This window comes from Amblyraja radiata, chromosome 19 (assembly GCF_010909765.2).
Source record: "Amblyraja radiata isolate CabotCenter1 chromosome 19, sAmbRad1.1.pri, whole genome shotgun sequence".
NCBI classification, from domain to species: Eukaryota; Metazoa; Chordata; class Chondrichthyes; order Rajiformes; family Rajidae; genus Amblyraja; species Amblyraja radiata.
In genome coordinates, this window is record NC_045974.1 from 9600989 (window position 1) to 9622891 (window position 21903).

Below are 21903 nucleotides of genomic sequence, written 5' to 3' on the forward strand. Positions count from 1 at the left end.
TTTAACTTGCCCTATGAATTCTCTCCTCTATGCCTTCAGGCAGTGCTCTTCAATCTTTTCTTTAGCAGGACGCCATTTAAATACTGGGTATATTTTGCAACACCAGAATGATGCAATTAATATGAAGGCAGTATGTTGTAAATATTAATAAACTGATGAAGATCGCATTCATAACCTGATTATGATCTTTATAAATTTAATTCACCTAAAATAACATCAAATATATTTAGATTAACATTGAATGATTATAAATGTACTTATCTGAAATTTAATTTGCTTTCTTTAACCATTGATTTTGTCTTCACTATGAGACGCTGTTAAGTAACCTTAAAAGTATGCAGGATCTAGTTAATAAACAAGAATTGTGTAAGAATTGTGTGAGTAATGACTCGACTTCCATTACTCCTCACTATATCTTCTGTTTACTTGTCAATTACAACTATCTTTCTAAACTCCCATTGACAACAAAGCAACACAAGCCTAAAGAAAATAAATCAAATGTGCAGTTTCATATAGAAAACTGCAAAAACTCACTGCAGCTGAATTGAAAACATGAAATGCTAGAAATACTCAAACTGGTTAGGCAGCATCTGCAAGTTTCCCCCCATCTGGTCCTCGATTTTCTGACCACAGACCGTTGAGGATAGGTGACAACACCTCCTCTATAATAATTCTAATCAACAGTGCCCTGCAAAGATGTGTTCTTAGGTCCCCACTATACTCCATAAATGCTCACGACATGCGGCCAAATTCATCTCTAACTCCATCTACAAGTTTGCAGATGCCATCAATGTGGTGTGCTGAATCGTGAAAATTAATGAGACGGAGTACAGGAACGAGATAGAAAACTTAGCAACATGGTGTCAGGACAGAACCTCTCCCTCAATGTCAACAAGACAAAGAATCTAGTTATCGAGCTCAGGAAGCATATTGGAGTATATGCCCCAATCAGTATCAATGATGCCAAAGTGAAAATGATAGAGAAATTCAAGCTCCTAGAAACATAGAAAATAGGTGCAGGAGTAGGCCATTCGGCCCTTCGAGCCTGCACCGCCATTCAATATGATCATGGCTGATCATCCAACTCAGTATCCTGTACCTGCCTTCTCTCCATACCCCCTGATCCCTTTAGCCACAAGGGCCACATCTAACTCCCTCTTAAATATAGCCAATGCACTGGCCTCAATTACCTTCTGTGGCAGAGAATTCCAGAGATTCACCACTCTCTGTGTGAAAAATGTTTTTCTCATCTCGGTCCTAAAAGATTTCCCTCTTATCCTTAAACTGACCCCTTGTTCTGGACTTCCCCAACATCGGGAACAATCTTCCTGCATCTAGCCTGTCCAACCCCTTAAGAATGTTGTAAGGTTCTATAAGATCCCCCCTCAATCTTCTAAATTCTAGCGAGTACCAGCCGAGTCTATCCAGTCTTTCTTCATATGAAAGTCCTGACATCCCAGGAATCAGTCTGGTGAACCTTCTCTGTACTCCCTCTATGGCAAGAATGTCTTTCCTCAGATTTCAAACTGTACACAATACTCCAGGTGTGGTCTCACCAAGACCCTGTAGAACTGCAATAGGACCTCCCTGCTCCTATACTCAAATCCTTTTGCTATGAATGCTAACATACCATTCGCTATCTTCACTGCCTGCTGCACCTGCATGCCTACTTTCAATGACTGGTGTACCATGACACCCAGGTCTCGTTGCATCTCCCCTTTTCCTAATCGGCCACCATTCAGATAATATCATTCCTTGATGTTAATATCATCAACGATCTGTCATAGACCAACTACATTGATGCAACAGCCAAGAAGGCACACCAATATTTCTACTTCCAGAGGAGACTGAAGAAATTCAGCATGTCTCCAATGACTCGTACAAACTTCTGCAGATGCACCATAGAAAGCATACTACGGGTTGCATCCCAGCTTGGTTAGGTAATGGCACTGCCCAAGACTGCAAGAACTTGCAGAGAATTGTAGATGTAGCCAAGCCCGTCACACAAACCAGACTCCCCACCATTGACGCCATCTACACTTCACACTGCCTTGGAAACGCAGCCAACGTAATGGAAGACTTTACCCACCCCAGTAATTCCTTCTCCGTGTTCCCATTGGGGAAAAATATACAGAAGCTTGAAAGCGCACGCTATCTAACGAATACCTTCTTCCACTCTGTCATCCGGATTCTGAACATCCTTCAACAAACTGGAGTATTGTCTGATTTAACTCTACCCCATAGCAGACTTTGAACTGTGTCTACGGGACTATTGTGTTACAATGCTGAGAACTACTTTCTACACTCTGTATCTTCCCCTTTGCTCTACCTATTGTACTTGAATTTGACCTGATTGTATTTATGCATTGTATTATCTGATCAGATTGGATAGCATGCAAAACAATGCTTTTCATTGTACCTCGTTACATGTAACAATAAGAAACCAAACAATTAATAAACCTAATCATCAATAAATTACTATACATGTGACTAAGATATATTTATTAACCTAACTTCTTCTATTAACACTACATTATAATTCTATGTGGCTCGGTTTATCTTTGTGAAAGTTATCTATATATTTTTTCTGTTCCTGATCTCGCATTCTTCGATTATTTCTGTAGCACGTTATGAACAGAGTGGTAATCAACAGCTCCATTTCAGGCTTGCTAATGTCTAGCTGGCTGATAACTCAATTACTACCTCCTTCCCTTCAGGGTATGTAAAGCTTCCAATTCTGTTCCCTTCCCCACAAAGAGCACCAACTATGCACTAGGTTTGTGCACTAAAAGTTTTTAACGCATATATAACACTTTTATTTCACAATGTTTGGATTTAACTATGATCTCTTCCAGTTGACAACATTGCATGTTTAAAAGTCCTCAGGGAATGCAATTATGCAAACCTTTGTGTGTCAATTATTCTGCATTACTTAGTTTAAGCACTCCCATTAGGCGGAGCCTAACAATATATTAAACCAACAGTCCAGACTTGCTGAAGCATTTCTCTTTCCAAGAGAGGCCCTGGACTGTTAGTTGTTTCAGTGTAAAGGTAAGACTTGGAAAGTTTTGAACTATTTGCATTTAGAATGCCTTACATAGTTTTGGACGTTTGTCTGTATTGAATACCAATGTAAACAAACATTTTAGACAGTTACACTGCATATTTTCCATTATTCCGTATTGATTTTTGTTTGTTGCAATGCAAAATATTCAATGTAACTATTGACGAATTCCCGTGATATGGGCTGTTGAATAACTAACTACACATCTGCTTGTAGAATATAATGTTAAATGCTTGACACACTCTTTTTGTTTTTGCATTTATGTACACGACTCGTTTGTCTTCCAATTTACTAATTAGAATCAAGTTGTTTTTTTTTAAAAATCAACGGAGAAAGTTTACCGCAAATATTGTGCATCATGTAGTTTGAATATTATAAGATTAAAACTGCACCTTCAGACTTGTAGCAAGGAAAAACCTTTGAAATGTTAGTTGACGGAAGTCAAGGTAAGTACCAAAAAACTTTGGACTGCACTTTATTGCTTTACAGGTCAAACAAAGATGCAACTCCTATAGGTTTTTTTCTCTTTTACACACAGCAAAGTAATTTTATTTCTATGGTAATGTATTATCATTCAGTGTAATTGTAGTTCATTTGACATGTAGTTATAATTTGGCTTTGGTTACGGATCTAATGGGAATGGGTTGTCTCAAGTCACTTTGTATTAGCTCCAGGGCAAAGACAACCTTTGTGTTTGTAATGACAAAAGTTGAGCCAACAGACAATCTGAATGAATGAATACGTTTATTGGCCAAGTATTCACATACAAGGAATTTGCCTTGGTGCTCCGCCCATAAGTGACAACATGATATACAGTGATAGATAAGAATGATACATAAAACATTAAACATCTGTTTACTGATGTTAAATAAAACCATTAACTTTTGAAAAACAATTAGTCATTTTTAATGTGAAGATAAATGTGCTGATAAAAGGCTTTGTGGTTACTTCAGTTAACACTAAGAAAAATATCCTCAATTGGGAAGATGAGCAGGCAGAGGTCATGTACATACCAAAGGAATGGGTAGCAAAAGGAACAAGATCCAGCACAGTGAATGTAGGGAGTTATAAAAGAGGTTAAAAGGCAGGACCTGATGGTGCTCTCAGAGGTACTCCCAGTTGTATGTATTAATGAGGGCAGGAATAGGATAGACAAGATGAATGTGTTGCTGAGGATTCTGTTTTTTTTTACCATTGAGATCTCTTCTGAGGCAAAGGTGACCTGTACAAGAGCAATGAGTTGCATATGAACTGGAGGGGGACCAATATTCTGGTAGGAAGATTTGCTAGCATCACTTAGGATGGTTTAAAACGAGATTGGCAGATAGGATAGTCTCAGAACTGAAAAGAGGAAGATGAGAAAATGAGGACAAATCAATTGATCATGGGACAAAGAGAGCAAGATTAGCAAACAGGACAGACAGGAACATGGCAAAGATTTAAACTGCATTTACTTAAATACCAAAGGCAACAGGTAAAGCGGATGATTGTGGGACATGGATTGTCTCGGGGGACTGGGATATTATAGCCATAACAGAAACATGGCTGAGAGAAGGGCAGGATTAGCAGAGAGGGGTTGCTGTTTGGATTAGGGAGGACATAACCAAAGTGTTTAGAAAGGATATTCATGTTTAAAAGTTCATAAGTGATAGGAGCAGAATTAGGCCATTCGGCCCATCAAGTCTACTCTGCCATTCAATCATGGCTGATCTATCTCTCCCTCCTAACCCCAATTCTTGGGAGATCATCCAGTGAGGCTGTAGGGGTCAAACATTGAAACAAAAAGGCATAATCACTTTGTGTAAAAAGGAACTGCAGATGCTGGTTTAAACTGAAGAAGGGTCTCGACCCGAAACGCCACCCATTCCTTTTCTCCAGAGATGCTGCATGTCCCGCTGAGTTACTCCAGCTTTTTGTGTCTATATTCGGGATGATCACTTTAATGGGACTATTACAGACCCCCTAAAAGTCAGCGGAATTAGAAGAACAGATTACAAGGAGGTCACAGGTAACTGCAATAATGCTGGGCTAGTAAGAGTACGAGCTTTGCCGACCCTGATTTATTCTGGCCTTTTCTCGCTTCCAGTCCTCTTACCTCCCTTTACTTCTGGATATGCAAATGTTATCCAGTAAATTGTGCACGTTTATTAAAATGCAGAAATCTTATTCAATAAAATTATTTTTGCTTCTTTTAAGTAACTTCATTTAATTGTTCTGCCATACAGTGTAGCAGGCAAGCTTGTGTTAAACAGTTAGTTAATTTCTAATGTTTAGGATAGCTTTCTGCAACAAATGTCCTACAAAAAACAAGAAAATAAGCCATAGTAGATCGCGTAAATGGCACGCGAAAGACAGCCAAGTGGGACAGGCCCTTTAATGATTCCTTCTCTCCGGAGATGCTGCCTGTCCTGCTGAGTTACTCCAGCATTTTGCATCTACCTTCGATTTAAACCAGCATCTGCAGTTCTTTCCTACACATAGTAGATTTAAAATTGGTAATGAGCCATGTTATAGGTAACAACATAACAGTTTGTGAACACTTAACTAACAGCAACATGTAATGTTTGAAAACGTGATTAAGATTCTAGATTTGGTTAAGGCCAGTACCACCTGTGATCTTGCATCGGAGCAGTCATTGTTAACCTCTGCAGCACTCATACTTTTTGCCATGCTAGAATTTCTGGGTAGATTAATCAAAATCTAAGCAACCTTCTGATAAATGCAAGGTTTTATCATGCTAACATTTTTTTTTCCTTTCTAGGATAGTAATATATTTACAGATTTAGATGTCAAAAATACCTAAATTCCAATTTTTAAAATGAACCAATTTTAGATGATTTACATTTTTTGATATTTTAACTGTGTGTAAGAAACTCTCAACATGCTTACAAATCACTTGTAGAGTTGAGCTGCACAGATCTAGATTTTACCCAAATCTAGAATCTTAATCATGCTTTTCCCTTTCAAACATTGCATGGTAATCCTATTCTCTCAAAGGAAAACAGACCTTCCCTATCCAAATTTGATCTGTCTGAAGAAGGGTCCGAAACCGAAACATCGCCTATCCATTCTCGCCAGAGATCCTGCCTGTCCTGCTGAGTTACTCCAGCATTTTGTATCTATTTCTAGCCAATTCAAAATCTGCTGAGAGACCCAAGAGAGCATCTTTTTGGTCAATTCTTCTTTTGACTAATATTTTACTTTCCATATTTTGGTTTCCTTCAACATTAGCTGTTAATGTATTTCAGATTTTCTTTTTGTCTCTCTAAAGTCTTGAGTAAAACTTCTCTGTACACCTTTAGCTCCGTTCTCCTGTCTATCATCAGCCCTCGCTGCTCCCATCCTCTCTTTGAAATAGCAGATTCAGAGCAATTAGGTCTCCTGCATTCTTTCCACACACCCCACCCTGCCTTGTCTGTCTCACACATTCCTCTTAAGCAGTTACGAGCTTCAGGGCATGAGAAATGTCAAATAGAAAAAATTGTAAAGTCTGCTAAAATTAATCATTTTGTCATTGCACTCTACCTGTCTGCCAATCATCACCCCCCCACCCCCCCCATCCTTATCTCTAGTGAAGGGAGGAACTGTAGAGGCTGGTTTATGCCAAAGATAGACACAAAGTGCTGGAGTAACCCAACAGGTCAGGCAGCATCACTAGAAATATAGATGGGTTACGTTTTGGATTAGAACTCTTCTTCAGACCTCAAAACGCCACCCATCTTTTTCTCCAGAGTTTCTGAATATCTCCAGCACTTTGTGTCTACCCCCTCTCACCTGAATCCTAACGAAGAGTCCTGACCTGAAACATCACCTATCTATTCCTTCCACAGATGCTGCCTGACCCGCTGAATTACTCCAACACTTTGTGTTTTACATAAAATTACAGCATCTACAGTTCCTTGTGTTCTCCACCTTTCACTTACCAGACTTTGTCCCAGCCCCAGCTGTTATAGTCGAGCTGGGCTGTAAAGGGCTTGTTTCTGTGCCGAATGATAAACTGAAAGAATTTCGTTGCTCAACATTCATTTTTTTAATAAAGGAAGGTATTGTTCTTTGTTCTAAAACAAGAGTCAAGAGTGTTTTATTGACATATGTCCCAGATAGGACAATGAAATCCTTACTTACTGCAGCACAACAGAATATGTAAACCTAGTACATAACGGGAGAAATAAATCATGCCCAGGGTGCTTTTATATATCACTCCATCTCGGTCTATATTAAAATCTCATTAGATAACCTTTGCGGACAGGGAGAACTCTTCTTTAAACTGAAGCATTGGTGATTTCTGTATCTGTTTGGAATTGACTTTTACCAAATAAACTTAATGAACCACAAGGAAAAATCCTTCAAGGTCTTTATCTGATTGGAAAATGAGAGGCATATAATGTTTTAAGAAAACTACTGAGTTCATTATATATATATTCATTATATATTATATGCACTCACCGTGCAATGTCTTGAAAGGAATATTAGTGTGGGAGGAAGGCAGCATATATTTAAAAAACATTTAACTTAATGTAAGGTTGCTCACATCAAAAGCAAATTCTCAGTTTCCTTTAAACGGCCCAGTTCTTTATTCCCCAAATTTATATTTAAAAGATACATTTAATGTTACATCAACTTCTACCACTTTTGTCCATATCTTGCACAGAGACCTAACTATTCCAAAAACTAGACACAAAATGCTGGAGTAACTCAGTGGGACAGGCAGTATCTGTGGAGAGAAGGAATGGGTGACGTTTCGGGTCGAGACCCTTCTTCAGACTGAAGACAAAACCTATCTGCATTACCATCAAACCTGCAAACATTAATCTGTACTGATTTATAGGTGCTCCCCGATTTACGATACTTCGACTTGCGATATTTTGACTTTATGATCAGGAAACGCTCGGCAACGGCTGCGAGATGCACATCACCTCCGGTCACATGATCATAATACATCGCAATGTGTTTTCGACTTGCGATATTTTCGGTTTACGATTGGTTTATCGGAACGTAACCCCATCGTAGGTCGAAGAGCAGCTGTACAAGGATGTTGCCATGACTTAAAGGCACGAGCTATAGGGAGAGGTGGAGCAGGCTAGGACTTTATTCCTTGGAGTGCAGGAGGATGAGGCGTGATCTTAAAAAGTTATATAAGATCATGAGAGGAATAGAACGGGTAAATGCACAGTCTTTTACCCAAAGTAGGGGAATCAAGAACCAGAGCTCGTAGGTTTAAGGTGGGTGGAAAGATTAATTAGGAACCTGAGGAGCACCTTTTTTACACAAAGGGTGGAAACTAGCTGCTGGAGGAGGTAGTTGAGACAAGTACTATCATAATGTTTAAGAGACATTTGGCCAGGTACATATCTAGGATAGGTTTAGTGGGTTATGGGCCAAGAACAGCCAGCTGTATGACGCTATGACTTCCTGACATGTACTGATTTTAAACATCTTATTTTCACAATTCTGCCAAACACCATGACTTCCTCTAGCTGCATGAACATTTAGGATCATATCTGTGATCTTCACTGGACCCTCATTGGTGGCAATTACTGGGGATTATGTTCTGGAATTTCTCTGCCTCTCTATCTATTTCTCCACCTTCAATCCTCTCTGATCTTAATCTATCTCTCTGTAGGAAGTTTTGATAACGTCCCATGAATTCTTTATACGTCTTGGTGTCAGTTTTTATCTGCTGAAACACCTCTCTTAATGTTTTCCATAAAGACGATCAATAAATGTACCCAAGTTATTGTTGATAGCTGTAGATGAACGCTGAATTTTTCAAACCATGATGGCAACAAAACTCTTGCCTATTAGATCTGCATATTTTCCATTCATTACTTCCAGAACATTGTGGCAATGTGGCTAGAATTCCTTTTAGGGCAAGGGGCCCATCAGCAGCATTTACTTGCTATTTGGCAATCATATTCACAGTTAATGCCTGCCTTAAGGTTGGCATGAACTTGATATGTGAGTCATGTACTAGAAAATTTGCCCCATACTGAGAGAAAATCGATTTCTGTAAAGACCATTGCATAAGACGTTATATGTTCAACAAGATGCAAAAGGTAATATCTTCGATGTGTGCCTGTAATTTCCATTTTTCTATATCCTTTTCTAAAAATACAATATATACGACATACAAAATAAAAGATGTCCCAAACTTTACAGTCAATTTGTTTATTTTTCATCTGGTTTCAGCATTATAGCCAATTTATTTTCTCTCATTTTCTCTTTTTATGAGAGATAAATACTGGTAATGCTTCAATAGACATCCCACCCTTTCCTTTCAAAATTTCATTTGCTTTCATCCCAGAGCATAAAGGGTTTGCCCTCTATAGAACAATTCAACGTTGTTTCTGCACTCAGTGAAGATTGATAATTGAACTTTTTGAAATGTAAGATTCTGAACAGGTTGATGTTGAGAGGATTTGACATTAGACTTTAGGGATACAGCATGGAAACAGGCCCTTCGGCCCACCGGGTCCATGCCAACCAGTGATCACCCCATACCCTAACACTATCCTTCACACTAGGGACAATTTACAATTTTTAACAAAGCCAAATAACCTACAAACCATCAAACCTGTACATCTTTTGAATGTGGGAGGAAACCGGAGCACCCAAAGAAAATCCACGTGGTCACAGGGAGAACGTACAAACTCCGTACAGACAGCACCCATATGGCCCTGTCCCACGGTACGAGTTTATTCCAAGAGCTCTCCCGAGTTTAAAAAAAAATCAAACTCGTGGTAAACACGGAGAATGAACGTAGCGGGTACGTCGGAGCTCAGGGACGTCTCTTAGCAGCTAGTAACGCTAATGGCAGGGAAGACCCGCTAAAGGCAGGTAAGCTCGGGAAGACTCGTGGACATTTTTCAACATGTTGAAAAATGTCCACGAGAGCCCCGAGTACCGATGAGCGGCCATTACCATAAATCTCCGAGTTCGAATCAGGGGAAACTCGGAAGAGCTCTTGGAATGAACTCATACCGTGGGACAGGGCCAATAGTCAGGATCGAACCCGGGTCTCTGCCGTTGTAAGGCTGTAGCTGTACCGCTGTGCCATCGTGCCACCCATTATTTAAGACCTATCCCATCATCCGTGGTTCCACACATCAATGACTGAAAACACATCAAAAGTAAACATGGATTAGTGACCATAATTCTGAACACTCATTGAAGATCTCGATCATTCTTAGTAACTTGATTAACATTATGGATTAGTGAAAGTTCTTTTATTGCTGAAAGGCACACCAGGAAATAGCTGCCCACGAAATAGGTAAGAAAGTCATTGACTGGAGTTTGATGACTTACATATGCAAACTGTCACACAGTTTATGCCAACAGAAATATTATTTGGACCAAATGCAACGAGCATAGAAGATTCTAAAAAGTAGCTCATGCATCTCCCCAGTGTAAAATGCTTAGTTCCCAAGCACGATGCCAAAATAAAAATAAAGTGCGGATTACAACACTTGAACGCTAAGACAGTTTTTAATGGAAGGCCCTATTTTAATCTTTGCTCAGGATACATGAAGTAGAGGTGGATCATTTATCTTCCTATATTTTTGCTCTTGGGTTTAAAAGCAAAGGTGAACCCAACATCACTGATTTAGACTGTTAATATTTCCTTCACAGACAGACTGCACTGGGCCCTGGGTGTCAATATTACCATGAACCTAAAAATGGAACCGATAAAACTCAACATACCCCCACTTTAGACTTAAAAGGGTATCTGTTGGAACAATTGTGATAACTGTGTAACTGCATAGTTCTCCTGGCTCCACAGTTAACTAGAAGTAAAAGAATAACATCTGCTTCCGTTTAAAGAAGAGTTCTCCCTGTCCGCAAATAAATATCCAAGTCACGGAGCTATGTTGTCCTTTTGCTGATGGAAAATAGATCGAAAGATATATGAGGGAATTAGTGTTTAATGATTTGCAACATGGAAAGTATTGGTGTAAACAGTATACAAGGACCCTTACACTAAAGTGCAAGTATTAGGTGAACCACAGGATAAACTATAGCAGCGGAATCTGGATTGGAAAGCCAGCTCCTCAGGGTTCTTCATCTTTGGCATATTATTTTCTATGTTCTTGTTTTGGTGCATTGGCACTGTGCCACTAACAATTACACTGAAACTATTTTCCCATGGCAACTTTGGTGGTTCCTTCCTTAGCGACTTGCCTAGTCTTCAGTGGATCCTTTAGTTCTTATATGGTAACATTTCATATTCATGGATTCTTGAACAAAATCATTAACAATGATTAACACGAACAACATGTTCTTTTGCACTCTAGTTTATTTTAGACTTTAGAGATACAGTGTGGAAACAGGCCCTTTGGCCCACCAAGTCCGCACCAACCACTGATCACCCCATACATTAGCACTATCCTACAGACGAGGGATAATTTACAATTTACAAAAGCCAATTAACCGACAAACCTGTACGTCTTTGAAGTGTGGGAGGAAATCGAAGAACCCGGAGAAAATCCATGTCGTCTCAGAGAGAACGTACAAACTCCACACAGACAGCACCCATAGTAAGGATCGTACCTGGGTCTCTGACGCTGTGAGGCAGCAACTCTATTGCCCAGTCAATGGAATCACTGAAATTAAAATGCACCATGTCCATCTTTTTAAGTTACAATGTCATTATAGACAATAGGTGCAGGAGTAGGTCATTCGGCCCTTCAGGCCAGCACCGCCATTCAATATGATCATGGTTGATTATCCCCAATCAGTACCCTGTTCCTGCCTTCTCCCCATATCCCCTGACTCCGCTATTTTTAAGAGCCCTATCTAGCTCTCTCTTGAAAGCATCCAGAGAACCTGCCTCCACTGCCCTTTGACGCAGAGAATTCCACAGACTCACCACTCTCTGTGAGAAAAAGAGTTTCCTCGTCTCCGTTCTAAATGGCTTACTCCTTATTCGTAAACTGTGGCCCCTGGTTCTGGACTCCCCCAACATCGGGAACATGTTTCCTGCCTCTAGCGTGTCCAAACCCTTAACAATCTTATATGTTTCAATGAGATCCCCTATTATCCTCCTAAACTCCAGAGTGTACAAGTCCAGCTGCTTCATTCTCTCAGCATATGACAGTCCCGCCATCCCGGGAATTAACCTTGTAATATTTGACGTAATATTTGACGTAATATTGAAATATTACGTCAGAGTTCCGGACAATGTTAATCTGCTCATCAGCATTATGTCAATACTGAGTTTAGTGCTACAAAAGCAGTCTTAATACAACGATTACTTAAAGAACATAAAATTTCAGATGCTGGGAAACTCGAGTTTAAAAAATAAAATGCTGGAAACACTGCAGGTCCGGCAGCATCTGTGGAAAGAGAAAGGGAGTGAACATTTCAGGTCAAAGACCTTTTTGTCAGAACTTTTCAGAAGCATCTTTTACCTGAAAACATTAACTCTATCTCTCTTCCCACACATGTTGCCTGCTTTTGCTGAGTGTTTCCAGTATATTCTATTTTTCCAACTATTTATTGAGTTGCTCCATGTCACCATTGACTACATCCCTCACTTGTTCATTGATCAACTTGCAGTATTGTAATCACTTTTAAAAACAACAAATAAAATTAATTAAATTGATAGTGGAAGAATGTAAAGTTAGATAAAAGTGTAACGTAGGCTTTCCAAAGTTAGGTTCAATAAATGTACTTTTGTTTTTTGTTTTATCAGCACTGGCCTTAAAATCTGGATACTTGGCTCCCATTCTGGTGTCGATTTTCTAAAATGACAGTGATGAAGCGCGTGCAGATGCTGTGAAATCTTCATTTGAAACATGACCTACCAGTTGTTCCATGCTTCAGACTAAATGAAGTCAAGTTTAAGTTCCTGTACATACTGTACCTCCGAAGATAGATCTCGCATTTAAATCCTTTCAATCCTCAAGCTATTTTCATTTCCACATAATTTTCCTTCAGAATTCATTGTTATAAACCCTGAAATCTTGTATTAAAAAAACCCCTTCATTAACTTTTATGCATGAATAATAATGGGACATATTTAAAGACTTTGTCATATTTATTTGTCATCCGGTGCATCTATATTAAGTAATCAACCAAAGTACAATTAATGCATATTATAACTGCATTGCCCTTCCTCCCTTAGCAGCCTTAGTTACATTTTGATAAAGGTTGTCCTCCTATATTGTACTTATGGGATGCTTTTTTAATTGTGTTTTATTTATTTTGCAGTTTCTCTCCCATGCAACCACGCTAAATCCAATGTTACGAAATTACCATTATATTGCCTGCTGACCTATTTGTTTTCTTTATTTTATATTACTTGAGGGGGACAGAGAGGAATTAAAAAAAATATTTTCTACTTCTTGGCTCCAGGCATTGCTCTTATTTTGTATTGCTTTTCCCTGAGGGTTATCATGTATTAATGCCATCTTGACGGTGGGACAAGCTGGTCTTTTCTTGCCACATGTTGGCATGCTTCACATGTTTATATGTTCTGCAAGTAGAAGTCAATACATTTTTTCTTCATTTTGATACATTATCTACTGTCCCTATTTTTTCTTTCGAAGTACCCAAATAGATAGTTCAGTTATTGGAGTGATGCAATGTAGTTTATTTTAGTTTAGAGATAGAGCGTGGAAACAGGCCCTTCGGTCCACCGAGTCCACACCGACTAGTGATCCCTGCACATTAACACGGTCCTACACACACTAAGGACAAATTACACTTGTACCAAGCCAATTAACCTACAAACCTGTACGTCTTTGGAGTGTGGGAGGAAACCAAAGATCTTGGAGAAAACCCACGTGGTCACAGTGAGAAAGTACAGACTTCATACAAACAGCACCTGTAGTTGGGATCGAACCCAGGTCTCTGGCGTTGTAAGGTAGCAACTCTACTGCTGCGCCACTGTGCCGACCTGAAAATATATATTTGCAATGGCCGAGATAATTTAACTTGAAAAATCTCCAGTTAATATCATTGCTCCTGCTAAAATAGTGGAAAGTAAATTTGGGCATGGAAGATTTCTACGGTTTAATTTAAATATGAACCAGCAATAAAAAAATTCTGTGGATATTTGATATTGATTAACGTGATTTAACTAAATAGATTTCTATTGTTGGTAATGCATCATTTTTTGTTAACACATTACTAAACCTTAATCTGTAAGTTAACAACAGTACTATATATGTGTTTACTGTTGATGCACAGATGTCTGCATTTCAAAATTAATAAACTAAAAATCATCTTTTGGTTTCAGAAGTTGGATTGGAAGCTGAACATGAAGAGTGTTGCAATTATTTCCAAGAACTTGCTTGGAAGATTGCTGGTTACTGTAATCATAATGCAGCTGTCAAATGGCCAATATTTCAAGCAAGCAAAACCTCCCGTGCTTCCACATAACCCATTTATTGTTGTTTGGAATGCGCCAACTAAATTGTGCAGTCTTCGTTACAATGTAGATCTGGATCTCAGTGTTTTCGACATAACTTCAAACTCCAATGATTCACTCAGTGGGTCAGTCATCACCATATTTTACCACAATCGCCTGGGCGAGTATCCTTATTACTCTAAAAAGAAAGTTTCAGTCAATGGAGGCATCCCCCAGAATAGTGACCTACAAGAACACTTAAATAAAAGCAGGTCTGACATTGAGAAATTAATTCATTTTAAGGACTTCAGTGGTCTTGGGGTGATTGACTGGGAAAACTGGAGGCCTCTGTGGATCCGAAACTGGGGGCAGAAAAAAATCTACCGGCAAAAATCCATAGAAGTTGTGAAAAAGCTTCACCCCAACTGGACACAAAATCAAATCAAATCAGAAGCTAAGAAGCAATATGAAACTGCCGCGTGGGACTTCATGAATAATACACTGGCGTTAGCAGAGGAAATGAGACCTAATGGCCTCTGGGGATTTTACCTCTTCCCAGACTGTTACAACCATCACTATATGAAAAAGACAAAGAAGTATGATGGGAAGTGCCCTGCAATTGAATACAAACGTAATGACAAGTTACTCTGGTTATGGAAAGAAAGTGGCGCTCTCTACCCTTCCATCTACCTTGGGCTTGATTTGAAATCAACCCCAAATGCACGAAGATTTGTCCATTACAGATTGAAAGAAGCTATCAGATTAGCCTCCATTGCCCATAAAGACTACACACTCCCGGTCTTTGCATATGGACGTCCGTATTATGCGTATGAGTTTGTGCCCCTCACTGAGGTACGTAGAAAAGAAGCACATTGAATTTTAGAAAGGATGAGAAGGTACCAGTTATTTATTCTGGGCTGGAAATATCAATAGTAGAATATCACCTGGTTTGCATTCTAACAATGCAATTCACACCGTGTCACAAAGGTGAGGTTAAAGGTGAGGTTCCAGGTAGGAATTGTGCCAAAGCTCTTGTTGAAAATCAACAATTGCATTCACCTACAAGCCACAATATTGATTTCATTAGTTTTGCAGTTTGGTTCCTTAAGATCCATGCTTCCTTCTCTTGTCAACATAACCCATAGAATAGTACAGCACATCAAAGGGCTCTTTGGCAAACGATGTCTGTGGTGGCCATGACGTCAAATTTAAACTGTGCGTCAGCCTTTACTTGGATTGTATCCCTCCATTCCCTGTCTGTTCATGTATCATTATAAATGGCCCTTAAATATTGCTGCCATGACTGTTTCCATCATTTCCCCTGGCAGTGTGTTCCAGGCACCTACCACTCGCTGTGTAAATCCCCTTTCAACTTTATCCCGCACACCTTAAAACTATGCTTTCTAGTATTTGATATTTTCAATCTGGGAGAAACATTCTGTCTATTTATATTATTATCATATTCTCATAACTTTATATATTTCCATCAGCCCCCCAGCCTCCAGCACTCCAGATAAAACAGTCCAACCTCTCGGATCACAGTGGGTTTCCATTCCCGACAACTGTTCGCAACCTGAACAGTTTATAAGGCAGAGGATGCCTGCAGAGGTGGTTTATCCCATAGGGACAAAATGTTTGGAAAAGCATTTTAAATCTCATTCTGCCATTGTTAATAATAAAGATTATTTAGCAAATTAAACCCAATCATATCTCAGGCTAATAATGTATTCTTTTTAAAGGTTGTACTGCCAAATGAGGTTTTAAATGTTATTGACTTTTCAAAAGAGCTCCGTTGCTGATCTGAACAGCATGTCCGTAGATAGGATTTGCAAAATGGACATTAACATGTACATAAGAATGTATTTATCCTGAGGTTGATGTAGCAAAATTCCAGCTAGCATCAAGAACAGTCTCCATCCAGCTGACAAATCCAACCCACCAGTCTCTTGAACACTGGTTTGCATGTATATAAGTTAGGCATTCATAAACTGGGGTTGACCCTCAGAATCCAGGCACCATCCTGGTGAAGATTGAGCAACTCAGTGGAACAGGCAGCATCTCTGGAGAGAAGGAATGGGTGACGTTTCAGGTCGAGATCCTTCTTCAGACTGGTGAATCTAATTTGCACTTCATATCCTTCCTTTAACAACTGCACACAATACACCAAATATGCTCTAATTGATGTTTTACATGGCTACAACATGACCGGCCAACTTTTTTATTCAATGCTCTGACCAATACATAGACGACAATTTTGGTTCTTTGCTCTCCTTTATTCTAAAGAAGTGACCCGACCCGAAATGCTGAATGTCCATTTCCTCCACCGATGCTGCCTGACTTGGTGACTTTTTCCAACGCTTTTGTTAGGCCCAAGATTCCAGCATCTGCAGTTTCTTGTGACTGTGGTTCCTAATATCCTTCAGTAAATATAATTACCACCCACACCCAGTTTGGGTTATACTTAACTCCAGACCCATAGTAATGTGCTTGACTCTGAACTGCCCTCTGAAATGTCCAGATTTCACAAATAACTAACAAAAATATAAATATTCTATGGGAAAATATTGATATTCTATGACCATTTCCTTGTAGTCAACAATATTTACCTCAAACACAAATTATTCAGCACAGGTTTTCCCCTCAAATAAATTGAGATTACTTTATGGAGACAAAAAGCTGGATTAACTCAGCGGGACAGGCAGCATCTCTGGAGAGAAGGGATGGGTGACGTTTCGGGTCGAGACCCTTCTTCTGGGTCTGGGAAGGGTCGTCAGAAGAAGGGTCTCGACCCGAAATTCCTTACTCCAGCTTTTTGTGTCTGTCTTCGGTTTAAACCAGCATCTGCAGTTCCTTTCTATTCAAGATTACTTTATTCGAGTTTCACTTCAAACAAATACAGAATATAAAATTGGCTTGGAGTATTACTTCAAATTTGCAAGTGCATGACAATTTTAATGGTGCCTCTCAATTTACAGATTGACTTGGTGCATACAATTGGTGAGAGTGCTGCAATGGGAACTGCGGGGATCATTCTCTGGGGAAACATCGACTATGCGAGATCAAAGGTACAATCGCATTATTTACTTTCTGTCACTGCTCAAAGGCAGCAGTCCAATTCCATGTTACATCCTTTGGCTGTGGCATAAGAGATCCATGAATCATAACATGAATATATCTTCATTTTATGATAAAACAGAAAATGCTGGACGTACATCCTAAGTCAGGTAGTATCTGCAGAGAATAAGAAACAAAGTTAAAATTTAAATTAATTGGGCTTCTATCAGAACTGGCAGCTAACTCTGTTTCTGAAGACGGGTCTCGACCCGAAACGTCGGCCATTCCTTCTTTCCAGAGATGCTGCCTGTCCCGCTGAGTTACTCCAGCATTTTGTGTCTATCTTCAGTTTCCCCCTGCAGAAGTTGCCTGACCTGTGAAGTATTTTCAGCATTCTTTTTTACTGATTTCCAGCATCTTGCAAATGTTCCTGTTATTTTTTCACTTCATAATCTCATGTAATTTCCCCTTAAGTCACTTCAGTTCTTAAATTCTTCTAGTTTTCAACGAGTTAGTCCTCTAACAATGGAGTAGCCAGAAAAGTATATCAGTATTTCAAAAGAAGTCTAAGTTCAGTAAAAACAAATATTTCCTTTCAGCGAGTAGGAACTTCTTTCTCCATATTATAATTACCAAATACTTTGCTGACAGCTGCAGGTGGAAATGCATCTGGCAGTGTTAAATATAGAGGTAGCATTATCCTTGGGATATGATGATAATTGTAGACATGCAAAGAATTCACTTGGTGTTTCTGTATCCTTTTATAGGCTTTATAATAAATAATCAGGTTGACAGCCTGCTGTTGACACCTTGAGCATCTGCACTCATAGAATTACAAAACGAGATGGTATTACTGTTTTAACCCCTTTCTTTACATCATTTCTCCTATCTATCCAATATCCAAGCCATTAAGAACCGGCAAATTGCATTTTGTGGTTATATTTTGTAAAATCTGTTGCTCTTTTGATTATAAATCGGAACCTAGGCTCTATAATAACCCCAATGTCTATAAATTCCTGAAGGTATATGAAATGATGGTTACTCTTACCAAATATCACAGTAGGCATACAGTATTTACTTAAATCACCAATAGCTGTGATACACTACTAATATAGCTTCCTCTAACTGAAAGTTGTCCATCAGAATCTTTATCCATTACCCGATTGGCTTCTGATTGATAAAACGTCTCTGGTGAAATTTCTTGCAGTCAATGAGTTATTTTTTATTGGGGATTAACAGAAGACAATGGGATTAGCTGGAGAGAGATGGAAGGATTGTGATTCTACTAGGTGGATTGGGGATTTAAATATACAAACAGTCAGTGAGTTGAACACAGTGATTTCTCAATGAATTGGAATCTAATAGTGACTGTTGATGAGATTTTTTTTTTAAATCTGCCGGTACGAGAAATATAAAATAAAGACAGAAGATACTGAAAATGCTCAGCAGATCAGGCTGCATCTGTAGGATGAGACACAGAGTTAATGTTTCAGGTCTCCAGCAAGACTTGAAGATGGCTGCTGTACAGTTAGCCGTGCTGCGGGGATTAGGGAAGGGAGAGGCTGAACCACACACAGTATGTTTCCCATCTTCCTGAATGAGGGAGAAAAGGCCAATATAGATAAACAGCTCACAGGAGCCAGTATCCTGCACATAGAGGCTAGAGCGGGGTTTCCCAACCTTTTTCATCCCGTTTACCCCTGGCAACTTTAATAGCACATAACAATGTTATTTCACTTATTTGTGAACAACTAATGATGAACAGATACCAGAATTAAGAGTCAGTCAAGGAGAAAAAATATGTACAAATCCAGAATCATCAAATTTACCCCAAGGTTGGGAACCCTTGGGATAGAGGCTCAGTTTCTTCAGTTTGTTAGATATCATTGTCTCAGGAGGTTAAGTCTATTTTATTATTATTTACAACTTGTCCCTTCTACACTCCACCTACACTAGTTGCACCTGCCCATATTTTTCCCGTATCCCACTAAACCTTTCCTATCTATGTACCTGTCCAAATGTCTTTGAAATGCTGCCTCAACTATCTCTTCTGGCAGCTCTTTCCATACGCCCACACCGTCTGTGTGAAAAAGCTGCTCCTCTCTGGTTCCTATTAAATTATTCAGCTCCCATCTTAAACCTATGTCCTCTGGTCCTTGATTCCCCTACTCTGTGTAAAAGACTCTCAATCTCTGCATTTGCACCATGTATTCCTCTCATTATTTTATACACCTCTATAAGATTATCCCGTAGCCTTCTGCGTACCAAGGATTGAAGTCCTAGGCTACCCAGCCTCTCCCTGTAGCTCGGGCCCTCAAGACCTGGCAACATCCTCCTAAATCTTCTCAGCGCTTTCCTGCTTATTGACATCCTCCTTAAAGCAGGGTGATTAAAACTGAACATAATACTCCAGGCCTCGCCATTGTGTTGCACAACTATAATATTACATCTCAATTATTCCCAGTAGTCTTCAGAAAGCCTTCTTCACCACCCTGTCTGCCTGCAATTCATTTTCAGGGAACTATGTATCTGCAGTCCTAGATCCTTCTGCTCTACAACACACCCCAGGGTCCTAACATTCACAGTGAAGGTCCTGCCCTGGATTGTTTTCCCAAATTGCAACACCATTTTATTCCATGCGTTATATTCTTGGAATGAAAGTGATTTACCTTTTCCTTGCAGAGTCACTGTTTAGCAGTGAAGGCGTACATAAACGGCCCTCTGGGACAATATATTGTTAATGTGACATCTGCCACAAAGCTGTGCAGCAAGCATCTCTGCAAGAAACATGGGAGGTGCGTGAGGAAGAACATCGACTCCAAAGCCTACCTCCACCTGGACCCCGAGAGTTTCAGCATCAGGACCAACTCCGAGGGAATGCAACCAAGGTTTTCTGTGCAAGGGAAGGTGAACTCAATAAACCTCAAATACATGAAGAATAAGTTCATGTGCCAGTGTTACGAAGGTTGGGTTGGCTTTGCCTGTGAAGTACCATTTCCCAACACTGTTTCAGTGAATGAAAGTGTCCTGGGCACAATGGGTGCTAAAGGTTCAGCACCACCGTTACCATTTTCATTTGCCGCTGTCGTTGTACTCAATCTGGTCAGTAATATCATTATTTAATCATTCAAAGCTTTTTACTTGGGTATATTGCTGTTATGACATAGATAAGATTTCATCAAGTGTGTGGAAAAGAATCTGCATAATGATCAGACTGGCTTTCTGGAGAGAATGTTTTTTAAAATATATTTAAAGCCACTGCATGGACAATATCTGCTGCATCGCCCTCTGCATTCAGTCTTTATTATAGCTCAAAGTAGAATTCTGTCTGATAAATGTAGAAATTGAAACTGCCTGTAAGCCTTGGCCAAACAAGAGTAAGAAAATAAAATTCAAGCATTAGTTTGTTTAACATTTGCCCCCTTTCCCCAATTACTGTACTCCAGTCTAGTAGCTCTGGATAGTGCGAAGTAATGTGACTGACCTAATGTAAACCCCTTAGTTCAATGGGCTCACACAGTGTGGGCTGTAGACATACTGGTGCTGGAGTTGAAAGTTCAGTTCAGAATTGCTGGTGAGCTGATCACAGCCAGGTTGAATAGTATCCTAAATAGGGGTGTAGTGGGTTATTAAATCTTGCTGCTTTTGATTGCTCCCATAACATTGGTGGGACATATTATGATGTAATACGGAACTGTGCTAAGATTAGTTTATGATGCCAACATGTATTGTTCGTCCAGTTGAATAATGCTCTGTTCAGCAAAGAGCCAGAGGGCAATTGACGCTTGTAGATCTGTACTCAGCAAGGATTAAATGGAGAGAAAAATATTGCAATATAGAGTGTGCTTAGCAATTCGCAAATTAATACTAGCATTGTAGATGCCAGTATGAAGAATAACTACTGGCTGCACATGTATTTAGGCTGCATGTAATAACAATACTCCCTGGAGATGAGTGAATAATTAATTCCTCTGACAATCAAGACCTGGCTATTTTAGGCCATATTGATTGATTTTTATTCCTTGAATTTACATGTACCTTGCATTCTGAAAAATGTAGAAGGTCTATTTCCTTTGTTCTATAAACAGAATCCCTTTTCTGAGTATTTTGACAGTATTTGTTGTACAACTTTCATTGCACCATCTCCAACTCATAAGGTGATATGGCATTTTCAAGAAATACTCTGATATTTTTTAATTTTATGTACTTGGAATAATCTTGAGGGGGGGGGGGATTTAATAGCAATATGTTTTATTAGTTTTATTACTGTAGAAACATTGAGAATAAAAAGTGCCATTTAAATAATAATAATATGATATTTTTGTCATCTTTATTGTAATATGACCCCTGTCGGCTCCATCAGATCCTCAGGACACAATGGTAACAGATGCAAATACAAAGGTTTCAATATGTGTAGAAAGGATCTGCGGATGAT

General features: G+C 39.3%; 1 protein-coding gene across 1 annotated transcript; it reads left to right on the forward strand.

Annotated features, from left to right (window-relative positions):
- Positions 1 to 2839: 2839 nt before the first annotated feature.
- LOC116983804 (hyaluronidase-4-like) lies at positions 2840 to 20883 on the forward strand. The gene is made up of 4 exons (XM_033037637.1): positions 2840 to 3051; positions 14304 to 15266; positions 17390 to 17479; positions 20151 to 20883. The coding sequence occupies exons 2-4, from the start codon at positions 14325 to 14327 to the stop codon at positions 20589 to 20591; spliced, it is 1473 nt and encodes a 490-aa protein (XP_032893528.1). The 5' UTR covers positions 2840 to 3051; positions 14304 to 14324; the 3' UTR covers positions 20592 to 20883.
- The last annotated feature ends 1020 nt before the right edge of the window (positions 20884 to 21903 follow it).